At 35.8% G+C, this 18,404-nt stretch overlaps 1 protein-coding gene across 1 annotated transcript in view; it reads left to right on the forward strand.

Moving 5' to 3' along the window:
• The window catches only part of SLC27A6 (solute carrier family 27 member 6), a gene marked incomplete at its 5' end in the record, with an annotated part of 63,447 nt that overhangs the window by 33,958 nt on the left and 11,085 nt on the right, over positions 1-18,404 (forward strand). Inside the window, one exon of the mRNA XM_082651377.1 lies at positions 11,511-11,705. Coding sequence (XP_082507503.1) covers positions 11,511-11,705 — 195 coding nt within the window. The remainder of the gene's footprint in view (positions 1-11,510; positions 11,706-18,404) is intronic.

Here is an 18,404-nt window from a genome sequence, read left to right on the forward strand (position 1 = left end):
AAAGAAGCCTTCAGGGACTTTCCTCGTGGCACAGTGGTTAAGAATCCACCTGCCAATGCAGGGGACATGGGTTCAAGCCCTGGTCCGGGAAGATCCCACATGCCGCGGAGCAACTAAGCCCATGCGCCACAACTACTGAGCCCATGCACCACAACTACTGAAGCCTGTATGCCTAGAGCCTGTGCTCCACAACAAGAGGAGACACCGCAGTGAGAAACCCACACACTGCAACAAAGGATAGCCCCCGGTCGCCGCAACTAGAGAAAGCCCGCATGCAGTAACGAAGACCCAACACAGCCAAAAATAAATAAATAAATTTATTAAAAAAATTAAATTAAAGAAGCCTTCAGGAGACTTATGGACAGAGAGGAGATTCTTTAAATTATAGATGGGCATTAGGAAGATTTGGTTGTATTTTAGATGATTTACCACTAATTTCACAAATCACCTTCAAAATGGACGCATATAAGACCAAATATAATTAGCAACCTCAGACCCTCCTCTTAATTTCCGTAAACTCCAGGGTGACGTTTGAAGGCTCCCTTTGCCAATCTTGATGATTTTTTTCTTCCATACATTTGTCGTTCTGCTGACCCTCCTTTTCCATTTCCCTGACCATAATCTGGGTTCCTCCTCTAATCATCTTTTATCTGGACCACTTTAGCTGCTATCTCTGACTCCTGCCAACCTCCCAGTCCATCGTGCCAGTTGATGCTGGGTTAATGTTGCTATTACTTCAGGCTCTGCTTGATCCCTTCCCTTGGCTTCCAGTCATCTTCCAGGGTTACCAAGAGAGCTTCACAACATCACTACCTGGGTAGGATTTTTTAAAAGGCTCATCTGAACAATATTTTGCCCTCCTACCAATATGCTCAATGAGTATAAGAAACTCTACACCTGCTTTACAAATAAAACCAACTCGCATTTATTTCCAATGAGATAAAGCATTTCTTAAGAAGACATAGAATGAACTTAAATGGGAATCTGGATGAGGAAGCTTCACCAATTTGTAGCACCAGTGTGTTGTCCAGTTTACCTGGTGGTGCTTAACGCATGTAAATATTAAGTTGATTTTTTTTTTTACTTTTTTTTTTTTATAATTTAGGGCAGAGGTCAGCAAGCTTTTTCTGTAAAGCACTAGATTAGTAAATATTTTAGGCTTTGTGGATCATGCTGTCTCTGTTACAACTACTTAATTCTACCTCTGTATTGCAAAAGCAGGGTAGACAATCCATATAAATGGGTGTGACTGTGTCCTAATAAAACTTTATTTAGAAAAACAGGAAGTAGGGACTTCCCTGGTGGCGCAATGAGTAAGACTCTGCACTCCCAATGCAGGGGGCCTGGGTTCGATCCCCGGTCAGGGAACTGGATCCCACATGCATGCTGCAACTAAGAGTTCACATGCCACAGCTAAGAAGCCAGTGAGCTGCAACTAAGAAGCCCGTGAGCCGCAGCTAAGGAGCCCACCTGCCACAACTAAGACCCAGTGCAACCAAAAAAAAAAAAAAAAAAAAAAACGAAGTAGGCTGGATTTAGCCCCTGCTAACCCTTGATAACATTTATGATAACACCTTATTGTGTATTATATATCTTTTAGGTAAAGTTTCCATTCCTGGGCAAACTAGTTTTTTTAAAACTTCTGTTTATCTCTCTCTCTGTCCATTATGTATATACATGTGATTGTGTGTGTGCCAAAAATAACTATAGGCATGTACTGTATGTGGAGCAGTGTACAGTGAAGCGGAGGCAGAGCGGCTCCGCGAGCTCCTCTCTCTCCACTTTGCCATAGAGAACCCCTGACTGGCCGCTGAGGGCGAGCCACACATACGCCATCACGCCCGGCAAACCCGTGAGGTCACTATCATATGACAAAGGCTTTGCTGCAGTTCATCTTCCTCCCTGTGTACTTTCCTTTTGCCTTCCTGGAATTCTGCTGCATCACAGAAGCTGGAAGTTCTGATGTTCCATTGAAATCACAATGGAAAGTCTTGACTTGACCGGCTCTTCGTACTGCAGCCAGGAGTCAGTGTTGTGCCTCTGAGGTGGGAGAGCCAACTTCAGGACATGCTCCACAAGAGACCTCCCAGTTCCATGTAATATCAAATGGTGAAAATCTCCCAGAGATCTCCATCTCAACACCAGCACCCAGGTTCACTCAATGACCAGCAAGCTACAGTGCTGGACACCCTGTGCCAAGCAACTAGCAAGACAGGAACATAACCCCACCCATTAGCAGAGAGGCTGCCTAAAATCATAATAAGTCCACAGACACCCCAAAACACACCACCAGACATGGACCTGCCCACCAGAAAGACAAGATCCAGCCTCATCCACCAGAACACAGGCACTAGTCCCCTCCACCAGGAAGCCTACACAACCCACTGAACCAACCTCAGCCACTGGGGACAGACACCAAAAACAATGGGAATTACGAACCTGCAGCCTATAAAAAGGAGACCCCAAACACAGTACGATAAGCAAAATGAGAAGACAGAAAAACAGAAGAAGAAGGAGCAAGATAAAAACCCACCAGACCTAACAAATGAAGAGGAAATAGGCAGTCTACCTGAAAAAGAATTCAGAATAATGGTAGTAAAGATGATCCAAAATCTTGGAAATAGAATAGACAAAATGCAAGAAACATTTAACAAGGACCTAGAAGAACTACAGATGAAACAAGCAATGATGAACAACACAATAAATGAAATTAAAAATACTCTAAAAGGGATCAATAGCAGAATAACTGAGGCAGAAGAACGGATAAGTGACCTGGAAGATAAAATAGTGGAAATAACTACTGCAGAGCAGAATAAAGAAAAAAGAATGAAAAGAACTGAGGACAGTCTCAGAGACCTCTGGGACAACATTAAACGCACCAACATTCGAATTATAGGGGTTCCAGAAAAAGAAGAGAAAAAGAAAGGGACTGAGAAAATACTTGAAGAGATTATAGTTGAAAACTTCCCTAATATGGGAAAGGAAATAGTTAATCAAGTCCAGGAAGCACAGAGACTCCCATACAGGATAAAACCAAGGAGAAACATGCCAAGACACATATGAATCAAACTGTCAAAAATTAAATACAAAGAAAACATATTAAAAGCAGCAAGGGAAAAACAACAAATAACACACAAGGGAATCCCCATAAGGTTAACAGCTGATCTTTCAGCAGAAACTCTGCAAGCCAGCAGGGACTGACAGGACATATTTAAAGTGATGAAGGAGAAAAAGCTGCAACCAAGATTACTCTACCCAGCAAGGATCTCATTTAGATTTGATGGAGAAATTAAAACCTTTACAGACAAGCAAAAACTAACAGAGTTCAGCACCACCAAACCAGCTTTACAACAAATGCTAAAGGAACTTCTCTAGGCAAGACACACAAGAGAAGGAAAGACCTACAATAACGAAGCCAAAACAATTAAGAAAATGGAAATAGGAACATACATATCGATAATTACCTTAAATGTAAATGGACTAAATGCTCACACCAAAAGACACAGGTTGGCTGAATGGATACAAAAACAAGACCCATATATATGCTATCTACAGGATACCCACTTCAGACCTAGAGACACATACAGACTGAAAGTAAAGGGATGGAAAAAGATATTCCATGCAAATGGAAACCAAAAGAAAGCTGGAGTACCAATTCTCATGTCAGACAAAATAGACTTTAAAATAAAGACTATTAGAAGAAACAAAGAAGGACACTACATAATGATCAAGGGATCGATCCAAGGAGAAGATATAACAATTGTAAATATTTATGCACCCAACATAGGAGCACCTCAATACATAAGGCAAATACTAACAGCCATAAAAGGGGAAATCGACAGTAACACATTCATAGTAGGGGACTTTAACACCCCACTTTTACCAATGGACAGATCATCCAAAATGAAAATAAATAAGGAAACACAAGCTTTAAATGATACATTAAACAAGATGGACTTAATTGATATTTATAGGACAACCATCCAAAAACAACAGAATACACATTTTTCTCAAGTGCTCATGGAACATTCTCCAGGATAGATCATATCTTGGGTCACAAATCAAGCCTTGGTAAATTTAAGAAAATTGAAATTGTATCAAGTATCTTTTCCAACCACAATGCCATGAGACTAGATATCAATTACAGGAAAAGATCTGTAAAAAATACAAACACATGGAGGTGAAACAATACACTACTTAATAACGAAGTGATCACTGAAGAAAGCAAAGAGGAAATCAAAAAATACCTAGAAAGAAATAACAATGGAGACACGATGACCCAAAACCCATTGGATGCAGCAAAAGCAGTTCTAAGAGGGAAGTTTATAGCAATACAATCCTACCTTAAGAAACAGGAAACATCTCGAATAAACAACCTAACCTTGCACCTAAAGCAATTAGAGAAAGAAGAACAAAAAAACCCCAAAGTTAGCAGTGGAAAGAAATCATAAAAATCAGATCAGAAATAAATGAAAAAGAAATGAAGGAAACGATAGCAAAGATCAATAAAACTAAAAGCTGGTTCTTTGAGAAGATAAACAAAATTGATAAACCATTAGCCAGACTCAACAAGAAAAAAAGGGAGAAGACTCAAATCAATAGAATTAGAAATGAAAAAGGAGAAGTAACAACTGACACTGCAGAAATACAAAAGATCATGAGAGATTACTACAAGCAAATCTATGCCAGTAAGTTGGACAACCTGGAAGAAATGGACAAATTCTTAGAAATGCACAATCTGCCAAGACTGAATCAGGAAGAAATAGAAAATATGAACAGACCAATCACAAGCACTGAAATTGAAACTGTGATTAAAAATCTTCTAAAAAACAAAAGCCCAGGACCAGATGGCTTCACAGGCGAATTCTTTCAAACATTTAGAGAAGAGCTAACATCTCTCCTTCTCAAACTCTTCCAAAATATAGCAGAGGGAGGAACACTCCCAAACTCATTCTACGAGGCCACCATCACCCTGATACCAAAACCAGACAAGGATGTCACAAAGAAAGAAAACTACAGGCCAATATCACTGATGAACATAGATGCAAAAATCCTCAACAGAATACTAGCAAACAGAATCCAACAGCACATTAAAAGGATCATACGCCATGATGAAGTGGGGTTTATTCCAGGAATGCAAGGATTCTTCAATATATACAAATCAATCAACGTGATACAACATATTAACAAATTGAAAAAGAAAAACCATATGATCATCTCAATAGATGCAGGGAAAGCTTTCGACAAAATTCAACACACATTTATGATAAAAAGCCTGCAGAAAGTAGGCATAGAGGGAACTTTCCTCAACATAATAAAGGCCATATATGACAAACCCACAGCCAACATCGTCCTCAATGGTGAAAAACTGAAAGCATTTTCACTAAGTCAGGAACAAGACAAGGTTGCCCACTCTCACCACTGTTGTTCTACATAGTTTGGAAGTTTTAGCCACAGCAATCAGAGAAGAAAAGGAAATAAAAGGAATCCAAATCGGAAAAGAAGAAGTAAAGCTGTCACTGTTTGCAGATGACATGATACTATACATAGAGAACCCTAAAGATGCTACCAGAAAACTACTAGAGCTAATCAGTGAATTTGGTAAAGTAGCAGGATACAAAATTAATGCACAGAAATCTCTGGCATTCCTACACACTAATGATGAAAAATCTGAAAGTGAAATCAAGAAAACACTCCCATTTACCATTGCAACAAAAAGAATAAAATATCTAGGAATAAACATACATAAGGAGACAAAAGACCTGTATGCAGGAAATTATAAGACACTGATGAGAGAAATTAAAAATGATACAAATAGATGGAGAGATATACCATGTTCTTTGATTGGAAGAATCAACATTGTGAAAATGACTGTACTACCCATAGCAATCTACAGATTCAATGCAATCCCTATCAAACTACCACTGGCATTTTTCACAGAACTAGAACAAAAAATTTCACAATTTGTATGGAAACACAAAAGATCCCGAATAGCCAAAGCAATCTCAAGAAAGAAAAATGGAGCTGGAGGATCAGGTTCCCTCACTTCAGACTATACTACAAAGCTACAGTAATCAAGACAGTATGGTACTGTCACAAAAACAGAAAGATAGATCAATGGAACAGGATAGAAAGCCCAGATATAAACCCATGCACATATGGTCACCTTATCTTTGATAAAGGAGGCAGAGATGTACAGTGGAGAAAGGACAGCCTCTTCAATATGTGGTGCTGGGAAAGCTGGACAGGTACATGTAAAAGTATGAGATTAGATCACTCCCTGACACCATACACAAAAATAAGCTCAGAATGGATTAAAGACCTAAATGTAAGGCCAGACACTATCAGTCTCTTAGAGGAAAACATGGGCAGAACACTGTATGACATAAATCATAGCAGGATCCTTTTTGACCCACCTCCTAGAGAAATGAAAATAAAAATGAAAATAAACAAATGGGACCCAATGAAACTTCAAAGCTTTTGCACAGCAAAGGAAACCATAAACAAGACCAAAAGACAACCTCAGAATGGGAGAAAATATTTGCAAATGAAGCAACTGACAAATGATTAATCTCCAACATTTATAAGCAGCTCATGCAGCTCAATAACAAAAAAACAAACAACCCAATCCAAAAATGGGCAGAAGACCTAAATAGACATTTCTCCAAGAAAGATATACAGACTGCCAACAAATACATGAAAGAATGCTCAGCATTATTAATCATTAGAGAAATGCAAATCAAAACTATAGTGAGATATTATCTCACACCAGTCAGAATGGCCATCATCAAAAAATCTAGAAACAATAAATGCTGGAGAGGGTGTGGAGAAAAGGGAATACTCTTGCACTGCTGGTGGGAATGTGAATTGGTACAGCCACTATGGAGAACAATATGCAGGTTCCTTAAAAAATTACACATAGAACTACCATACGACCCAGCAATCCCACTACTGGGCATATACCCTGAGGAAACCATAATTCAAAAAGTGTCATGTACCAAAATATTCATTGCAGCTCTATTTACAATAGCCTGGAGATGGAAACAACCTAAGTGTCCATCATCAGATGAATGGATAAAGGAGATGTGGCACATATATACAATGGAATATTACTCAGCCATAAAAAGAAACGAAATTGAGCTATTTGTAATGAGGTGGATGGACCTAGAGTCTGTCATACAGAGTGAAGTAAGTCCGAAAGAGAAAGACAAATACTGTATGCTAACACATATATATGGAATTTAAGAAAAAAAATATGTCATGAAGAACCTAGGGGTAAGACAGGAATAAAGACACAGACCTACTAGAGAATGGACTTGAGGATATGGGCAGGAGGAAGAGTAAGCTGTGACAAAGCGAGAGAGTGGCATGGACATATATACACTACCAAACATAAAATAGATAGCTAGTGGGAAGCAGCCGCATAGCACAGGGAGATCAGCTCGTTGCTTTGTGACCACTTAGAGCGGTGGGATAGGGAGGGTGGGAGGGAGGGAGATGCAAGACGGATGAGATATGGGAACATATGTATATGTTTAACTGATTCACTTTGTTATAAAGCAGAAACTAACACACCATTGTAAAGCAATTATACTCCTTAAAAATGTAAAAAAAAATAACTATATCTGTATATTTTGATCTTGCTACAGAGCTTCATATAATTTTTATATCATTATTATAGATAAAGGAATCATTATTTTCATATATATATATATGTATATATATATTTCCATGCTCATGATTTTAATCTGGTAAACAAAAATCTGAATAATGTCACTGAAACTAGATTATATCTCAATAAACTGAAAATAACTAATTTATATCCCTTATATCAATTGTCATTTGTATTTTACTGTTTTAGGAGTGCATGCATATCAACAACAGAAGAAATATGCATTTTCTTTTTTCCCACAACACTAAGTAATGAATCTGTTGATCTTTCTTCATACTCCTCAAAGCATGATATTCTGGGCTTTCTTTTAAATGAAAGGAAAATAGAATAAATATTTAAATACTGTAAATAAATACATATCTTGAGAGTTAAATACATGACTTTGAAATTTCTAGACAAAAGCCTTATCCTAGTTTTGATGATTTTATTTTCTATATCAGTTGAATGACTTTGGATGAATATTATTATTTAGTAAGCTTGTATAGCTATATATCCCACACAGGTTAAAGTCTATGGAATTTGGTGTGTCAACCACCTTCTTATTGGTTTTCCAGAGTGTGCCAATTCAGTTTATAAATAATACTTGCTAAAACTCATCTCTAACCTGAAAAGCATCCAAGAATCATGCCATATAAAAGATTGTTCTTTGGACTTCCCTGGTGGTGCAGTGGTTAAGAATCTTCCTGCCAATGCAGGGTTTGATCCCTGGTCCAGGTAGATCCCACATGCTGCGGAGCAACTAAGCCTGTGCACCACAACTACTGAGCCTGTGCTCTAGAGCCAATGAGCCACAACTACTGAGCCCATGTGCTGCAACTACTGAAGCCAACACTCCTAGAGCCCATGCTCAGCAACAAGAGGAGCCACCACAATGAGAAATGAGAAGCCGCAACAAAGAGTAGCCCCCGCTTGCCACAGCTAGAGAAAGTCCACGTGCAGCATTGAAGACCCAACGCAGCCAAAAAAAATTAATTAAAAAAATAATAAATAAAAATAAAAGATTGTTCTCTGTTAAAGCAGAATAAATCCTTAGATTTTCAACACTATTGTTTTATATATGAAAATGGCAGTGAAAAATCCAAGAGCTAGTTCCATGCCAGGTCAGCAATACTGGGCATGCCCGTGGGAGTTGGAACCAGGACAGAACTGCTCCTGGTAGTATTTAGTGGTAGAAAATAATCCTCTGTCTTGGAAGTAGCTACTTTGATTGAGTGAGGTTTTTTGTTTGTTTGTTTTGTTTGTTTGTTTTTTTCTATCAATGGAATATTTACCTTAAACCCTTAAGGGTTTAAGGGCCTAATGAAATCCACAAGTCAGATTCTGATGTATCCACACCTCGGCTCTTATTTTATTTTTTTAATTTAATTTTTATTTTATTAAATTAGTACTTTTACAATTCTGAAAAATCAAATAGTACTCTCAAGAAAACAATACCCCCTCCTATCAATACTTGACCTCTAGAGGTAAACATATTTAATTATTTTAAGATATTTTGGGTTTTATTTACTTCCATATTTCTTAATAAAACATGTATGTTACTGTTTCTTGATTTTTCAGTCTTAACTATCCTCTACCTGGCTTCTTACTCACATATTCACACACATATGTTTCTTCTCCCTCTATGGCACCAATCTAATTATGATAATTTTAAAATACTTTGATAATAAGTTTTTTCATTATAAAAATTATATATATATTATTCATAGCTGACACATAATGTATTTAAAATATAATAACAATTTTAACTTTTTATTACTGAAAATAATTGACTTTTTAAATTTTGCCTTCTAAATGCCTGTTACTAATTCATCTCTCCATCGTAGCCCAAATTTCTGAATATGATTTAACAACACTTCAAGTATTTTTAATCAATTTTATTTATTTTCTTCTTGAAGATATTCCCCCTGGTTGTCATAAAAAAAAATCAGTCATTGTCCTACCAAATGTGAACAATATTCTGATTTCTACCTCTGTAGATTAGTTTGGCTCTGAGATCTCACCATTTAGTATTCAGGCTTGCATTGAACTTACTGTTTTCAGTAGATTCCTGCATCTGAAATGGTATCTGGTTGGGCTTCTCCAGAGAGTGTCTCCAGTGTTTGACCAGTGTGCAGAGGTCAGACTCCCAGATGTATTATCTGAATCAGGGTGTCTAGGGGTGCAGATGCTTCTTAAACAAATTTCCAACCAAGTCTTCTGCCTTCCTCATTTTTTTGTTGTTTCCTTGACACTCTTAGGAGCATGTGTTGCGTTCCTAACTGTGGGCTTAGATTTCAGAATTAACTACTCTGCTTAATCTCATACCTTTTATCTATTCACCTTTCAGTTTGTGAAATTACCTTTCTTTCACATTCTCTTTTTTCTTGAGAGTTAATAGATTAAAATCTCCTTTAAGACGGAGAAGGAACTAAGGTAAAGAATGTGTTCATTGGACCATTTTTAACTGTGTCAGGGACAATTGATTTCTCTATTATTGTTGTCTATTTATTGTTATTTCTTGTTATTTTGTATTACTTTTGTAAGGTTGGAGGTACTTCAGAAGGAATCATGGATTTACCATGACTAAGCTGATATTATATTCTTACTCTAATTTTTTAATTGAGGTATAACTGACATAAAACATATAGTTTCAGGTGTAAAATGTAATGATTCAATATACTGTATATATTGCAAATTGATCACCAGTATAAGTCTAATTAACATTCAACACCATACATAGTTGCAAATTTTCTTTTTCTTGTGATGAGAACTTTAAGATTTACAGTTGACCCTTGAATAGCATGGGTTTGAGCTGTGCATGTCCACTTAATATGCAGATTTTTTTTTCAGTAGTAAATATCACAGTACTACATGATCTGCAGTTGGTTGCATCTGTGGATGTGAAACCAGTGATACTGAGAACCAACTAGAAATTACATTTGGATTTTCTACTTCATCTCCATGTCCCTAATCCCTGGTTGTTCAAGGGTCAACTCTACTCTCTTAGCAACTTTCAGATATGCAATTCAGTATTGTTAATTATAGTCACCACGCTGTACAGTACATCCCCAGGACTTATTTATTTTATAACTAGAAATTTGTACCTTTTGACCCCCTTTACCCATTTTTGCCCACTCCTCACCCTGCCCCTGGCAACCACCAATCTGTTCTCTGCTCAGGGTTTTGGGTTTTTGTTTTGGCTGTTGTTTGTTTTATTTAGATGCCACATATATGTGAGATCATACAGAATTTGTCTTTCTTTGTCTGACTTATTTCACTTAGCATAATGCCCTTAAGGTCCATCCATGTTGTCACAAATGGTAAGATTTCATTCTTCTTTATGACTGAATAATATTCCATTGTGTATATACCACATTTTCTTCATTCATCTATTGATGGGCATTTAGGTTGCTTCCATGTCTTGGCTATTGTAAATAATGCTGCAATGAACGTGGGGTGCAGTATCTTTTTGAATTAGAGATTTTGTTTTCTTCAGATAAATACCCAGGAGTGGAATTGTTGGATCATATGGTAGTTCTACTTTTAATTTTTTGAGGAGCCTCCATTCTGGTAAGGAAGAAAGCATATTTCAGGAAAAATAAGACTTCAGCATCTCAAATTTAGGAAGCGATTTTGCCAGATATAGGGAAATAAAGCTCTATTACTCTGGACCAGTGTTAGTTTCATTAGCTATTGGACTTAGTTCTGCCATGGACTTACATGATACTTTTTTTACTCCTTTGCATTATTGCACACATGCAACTTACTTCTGGATGGTTGCTATTTAAGTAATAGCAATGAAAGAAAAAATTGGGAACTGGAAATAATAAATTACTAGTAAAATCTTTTCTTCTAACAGAGAGAAGGAGAAAAGGGTCATCGGGTACGTTTGGCAGTTGGAAATGGCATACGGAGTGACGTATGGAGAGAATTTTTAGACAGATTTGGAAATATTAAGATGTGTGAGCTTTATGGAGCTACTGAAGGAAACATTTTTTTCATGAATCACACTGGGAAAATTGGATCAATTGGGAGAGCGAATTTCCTTCACAAAGTAAGTAAAATATTTTCTTTACAAAAGAAATATATTGAGATCTGCTAACCTCTCCTCTAGACTTTGTGCTTGTAAATTATGCTAAATGTTATCACCTTTTTTTTAATTTGAGAACTTCTATAAATAACATAGTGGCCTCTAGATGAACTGTGGTGCCCTAGACTGTGAAAACCTCAATTATCTCCCATCTTTTCCCACTGTCATATGGGAATAATGATAGTTAGTTCTTTTGTTCAGTTTTCAAATTTAATGATATAATGTATAAACAAGCATAGGTCCCAATATATATTAATTTGACTCCATTTTCTGTTTTTAATCCACTATTTCTACTTTCCATTCATTTTTATATCACTCAAAAATTATATGTAGGCTTCTAATATATGGTTTCCTTAAAAACTATGTCAAGATATCACTAAAATTTTTAAACTAGCCAAAAAATTACCTTCTTAGTAGTAAAAGACAGCTAATTTCTCAATAGCAACCATGGAAGACAAAATATAGTGGACAGATATCTTCAACTTGTTTGGAGGAAATAATTATCAAAATAGAATTTATATTCAACAATAATATTTTTAAATAATAAAAATGAAAATTTTAAAAAAGTATCAAAATTTATATAACCTCAAGGGGAGATAAACAAATCCAGAATCATAGTAGAATATTTTATTTTAGCTCTTTACTATTTGATAGAACATGCAAAAAGTTTTTTCAATGACATAGTGTATTAGAATAATACAATAACTAAACTATTTGAACTAATGAACATATATAGGACACTGCATTTAAAAACTGCAGAATATCCATTATTTTTAAGCGTTTATCACACATTCACAAATATTACAGGACTGCATAGGGAATTCCAGCAAATTTCATAGGCTTGAGTATATATGGATTATGTTCTCTGACCACAGTTTAATTAAGATAGAAATGTTTAAAATAACAGCTAGATCATCTCCTATATATTTGGAAATGAAACATCTCTAAATTTCTGAGTCAAAGAAAAAAATCATAATAGAAAAATAGAAATAGAAAATAATTTAAGCTGAATCATAATGAAAATGTTACATTTCAAAGCTCAGATAAGAATAGCTGAAAATTAGTGAGCTAAATATCCATTTCTGTAAGTTAATTTTAAAAAACAACTAAAATAAACTCAAAGAGTATAAAAGGAAGGAAGTAATAAAAAGCATAATTTAAAAAAGTAAAAAGAAACATTTAGTGAGGATTATCAAAAGTGATAAAAGTATAATTTTTAAAGAGTAAAGAAATAGATTCAAAGCTGGTATAAATTGCCCTAATGTTTGAAACTTAGAGAAGGTACAAACTATTTTTATAATGCGTTTTATGGGACTGTGAGGGTCTTGTTGACATTTCAGAAATACATGTGTGTTGCGAACAAAAATAATTGGGGGAAAGTAAGTGCTGATATTACCGAGTATTATTACATTCTTTACAGTTAATTTTCTCAATGGATTGCACTGGTTCCGTTAAAAATTTGGTATTCATAATTAAAGCTTTTTGGTGAAGCTGAGTCATTCCTAAGTAATCATGTAATAGGAATACAATGAAGATTTATATTTTGTATTACTGGCTTGACCTCATTATAATTTTCTAATATCTTAAAGTCCCTGTCAGACTGTTATAATGTTCATAATGCAGGAAGTTATGATTGTCTCCAGTTTATTTGGGCAACTTCTGATTTTTTTTTCTGGTTTTTTTTTTTTTTTTCAGTTTGAAAATGAAAAAATAGTACGCAATGTCATATGAATTCTAGTCTTTTATCATTTCATTTGCATGTTGTTTCATCACATAGCAGGTAATCAGAAAAAAATCGGACCAATAACTGTTTCATAACTATGTGAGGAGATTTAAGTGCGTCTCTCAAAAATTTAAACTTATTGGAGGCTTACACTTACCATCTGAGAGAGGAATCAGCCTCTAAATGGAGATAGGATGTTAAAACTGAAAGAAAAAGATGAAGCAGCAACAGAGTTCCTCTAACCCAGATGTCCTTCTTCTGTGCTATGCTTACTATTTAAATGCATGAAACTGAAGGGAGGTGTGTCCCATATACGCCCCCAAAGCAAAAAATATAAAAAATTTAGTGACGGTGCATTTGAGAGACAAATCCAAGTAAAAATTGGGGACTGCCGTCTCCTTTTCTATGCCCAGTAATAATAATTGGGAAGGAACAAACATGAAATCCATAGAGGAAATAAAACTTGAAAGAAAGGGAGAAAATGAATCTAAATAAAAAACAGCTAAAAATATATGGATGAATATCAAAATAATAAGTCCCCCCAAATGGCCAGAAAATGTTTAGAAAAACAATTTCCCATAGGTTCAAAAAATTGTAATAATATTCTCTTTAAACATAAGAGCTCAAAGGAAAATGCAAGGAAATCATAGATCAACAAATGGAGTTGGAAAGTAGGCATGCTCAACCCAAAGGAAAAAGAATAAAAGGGAAAAATGAAAATATTACAGAGTTGAACACCACACTGAAGGACTTAAAAATAAACAGGACTGAAAACATTGTTAGCAAGATGGATGGGATTAAGGAGTCACACAGATGTAAAGAATAAGCAAATAATAATATAAAATAAATTAGAAAGGTAAATTTTGAAAGCATAGACAATGATCTGACATGTGCTTCATTCATGTTCTGGTAGAAGAAAACAAATCAAAGTGAAAAAAACTATTTGAAACCTAATAGAAGAAAACTTCCTGAAAATAAAGATTTGAATCTTTAGCAAAAGAGCACATTATGTTCCAGGGGGAAAAAATATGGTACAGAATGATCATCAGGAAATATATATATTCTGGCGAAATTACTGAACGTAAATTAAAGAACCATAAGAAAATGCTAAGGCAGAAAAAGCAAAAGATGTACAAAGTATATGGTGAAGATGGGAAATGTCTCAGGCATCTTTCAAAACAAAAACATTACACTCGGTGCCCCCCCAAAAAGAGCATAATGTTTTCACCTAAGAATTTTAGTTCTAACAAACTTGTCCTACAAGTCCAAAGGCAACAAAGTAGTGTTCTCAAACTTTTAAGAAATCAGAGAATATAATTCCCATGTACTCACAGGAATATACTACTTCTTTATATTCACTGAATGAAAAATTCTAGTGAACCTGAAGATAAAGCAGTTTAGAAATTGAAGGAACCACCTTCAGTTGAAAGGTTTGCTTGAATCCACTTAAATATAGAGGATTGAAAAGCTCTGAATTATGTTTATAGATCGAATGGAAGTATAAATCCTGACTATAAAAATACTTATAACTAAAAAAAATGAGAATTGTGTGGGAGGAGAGAAGAAGGTATAAGTATTGATTATCTCATCTTTTATGGTGGTAAATCCATAGATACAAAGTAAAGATAAAGTATGAGACTTATTAAAAAGGTTCCTTTTGCTCACATTTGTATAAACTTTTTTTATTGTCTTAAAGTAGGCATCTTTTAGAGACTAAGAAATTTAGCCAACTGTGAAGTTAGAAAACAGTTCACGTGGGACCACCTTCACATCTAACATCAGTTGCAGCTTGGGAGTCCCTAAGACCACCTTTAAGTTTGATAATTCACTGGAAGGAACACAAAACTCACCAAAAGCCATATAATAGTTACAGTTTATTACACCTAAAGGATATAGATTAACATCAGTCAAGGGAAGGAACATCAGTCAAGGGAAGGCCAGGGTAGAATCCAGGGTACCAAATACAAGGCTTCCAGTCGTCCTCTCCTGTGAAGTCAGGAGGATATTACTCTCCTGGAATTGATGTGTGACAATACATGGAGTATTGCCAACTCAGGAAGCTCACCCAGGCTTGATGTCCAGAGTCTTTTGCGGGGGCTCAATCTTTTAAATCTAGTTGGCTGCCTCTGTGGTCAACCTCCACCTCCAGTCCCTCAGGAGGTCAAGCTGGGTGACCCAAAGCCCCAACCCTGCATAACATTATTGGCACGGCTCAGAGACCCACTCTCAATCATAGAGTTACTATCTGGTTGCCCAAGGTCCTTAGGCAAATAAAAAGTCCTGTCCCTCATGACATTGTGAGAAATTATCTCCCAGAAGCTGAGAGCAAAGGCCAGGCCTCTAATTAAATTTGTGGTTAAAGTTAAATTCTTTGACCCCATAGGGACTGGTATCTGTTATGCTAAACACACATTTTAGTTTAACTTTGGTTCCATTTTCTTTTGTTAAATTCAAGAAAATTTAAATTGATTGCATTTACTAGAATGGTGTGGTTTCATTTTTCATAAATTATTTTACTAATCAGTTTCATACCTTTCCCTCTATTGATTTAAATGCATTTGTAATGATTGTTCATCAAATGACTTTCTTTATATATATTTATAATGTTTCCAGTATGCCTGACACAAGTGAGCACAGTGAACAAAACGCACATAAATTCCTGCCCACGTGCAGGTCATGCTCTATTGAGGAAGACAGAAAACAGACGAGATCAATAAATAAAATACAATCTATAGCACATACTCATTAGTGCAAAAGAGGAAAATTAAACAGGGAAAGGAGATTGTGTGTATGTGCATGTGTATTGGGAGGCGTTTTTTGAAATTTTAGATAGAATGGCCAGGGATCACTTTGTATTGAGAATATATTACACCATGTTAAGAATGGTTTACTTTTGGTTAAAATTTGGGGAAATTTAACTTTTTCTTCTTATTTTTCTGTTTTACTTGATTTTTAAAAAATGATTATTTTTTAAATACAAGTCTGCAAACCATTCAGAAAACTATTCTGTTGCATAATAGTGCATCCTAGAAATGAGTATTCATAATGTCCCAAGTCTATATAATATTACATGTTACTATAGGTATATAAATGTATATTTATGATAGAGAGAGAGATGATAAGTTTATGAGTGTGTGTGTTTGTATATTTTAAGGGTCTTCTGTTTAAGGAAACAGAGAAACCACCCTTTACCTATGGTGAGGGATAAATGAGCCTGTACTGTATAGGTCAAAGCAATGTAGTATAACGCTGAGGCAAAAAAATCCTGAATTCGAATCACTGTACCTAGGGCTCTAGTTCCAGCTCTGCCACTACTTGACTTTTTGACTTTGACAAGTCACTTTCTTCTGGATTCAAAGTCTACTCATTTATTTATAGAGGAAATAATTTTTGTGTTCCCTTTCTAACTTCTAAATTTACAAATCTGAATATGCAAAAGCATACAGGTATGTGTGGGAACTCCAAGGGCCAGTGTGCACAGTCACATAGATGTATGCTGTACAGTTCTGGGGACCCATTTGTCTAGACTGTTACAAATGAGAACCCCTGCAGCTGTTTTCTGGCCATGTATACCTCTTCCTATACCTATACCTGTACGTGTATGTATACTATACATTTAGGAGATATTGAAGTGTGGCATCTGTTTCTTTATTTGTGTTATTATAACATAACCGTTTTTGTAACCTCATGGGTTCTCTTGAAGGCAGGAAAAAAAATAGAAATTCTTCTAGCTGAGACTTAATGCTCTGATCCAGGCTACTTCTAGAAGGTGCTGTGATATATTTAAATTTCATTTGTACTATAAAATTACTCAATTTCTGACCATGAAGTCCCCTGTATCTGATAACAGGCGCACTGAACAGTGATTTGGTGTGGAATGAATCTTATCCATACGTGTGGTTGCCAAATTAATGTAAAAGAAATAATGTTAAAGATGATATTACCAGTTGCTGGGCAAATTTTTCAAAATATAAAGCATGTTAAAACACGAGAGAGTAATAAACAGGACTCTGTTCTAGTTTGGCTGAAATGATAAATGCAGTTCTGGAACCTCTGGAATCTTTCTTTTGACCAGTCATTAGGCAAGTAGCCAATATCCTATTAGCCCAATTACAGACAAAGACCAACAAGATGCAAGCTTGCATTTTAATAAGAATCTTTATGTCAATAGTAACAATTTTTTTGTTTTGCTGTCTCTTTCATTGGCCCTCATCTTAAAATAGGATAATATTAATTTCTACCTTATAGGGTTTTTGATGATTAAATTAAAAGCTCTTAGCACAGTGACTGAGACAAAGTAAGTACTCAATCAATATTAGTTGCTCTCAGACTTCCCTGGTGGCACAGTGGTTAAGAATCTGCCCGTGAATGCAGGGGATACGGGTTCAATCCCTGATCCGGGAAGATCCCACATGCTGCAGAGCAACTAAGCCCGTGTGCCACAACTACTGAGCCTGTGCTCTAGAGCCCACGAGCCACAACTACTGAAGCCTGAGCGCCTAGAGCCTGTGCTCCACGGCAAGAGAAGCCATCTCAATGAGAAGCCCGCACACCGCAACAAAGAGTAGCCCCCATTGCCCCAACTAGAGAAAGCCTACACGCAGCAATGAAGACCCAATACAGCCAAAAGTAATAAATAAATAAGTAAATAAATAAATTTGTAATATATATATATAAGTTGCTCTCATTTGTATTTTAATTCAAACAATGAATTGTGATTGTAGTTACATGTTGACTTTCCTGAGATGTTTGTTTAGTGTTTGATAATAAATTATACTATTACATTTATCTCATTAATTTTATTCATATTTTCCCATTTGTTCTTTATTTGTTTCTCTCCTTCTCCTCATGCTCCTCCTTCTCTCTTTCTCTCTTTTGTTTGTCCTTCCTAATTATTTTTTCTCACTTCATTTTATCACCTCCATTTTAGTTTAGTACGT

This window comes from Grampus griseus (genome assembly GCF_964374135.1).
Source record: "Grampus griseus genome assembly, chromosome: 3".
Classification (NCBI taxonomy): Eukaryota; Metazoa; Chordata; class Mammalia; order Artiodactyla; family Delphinidae; genus Grampus; species Grampus griseus.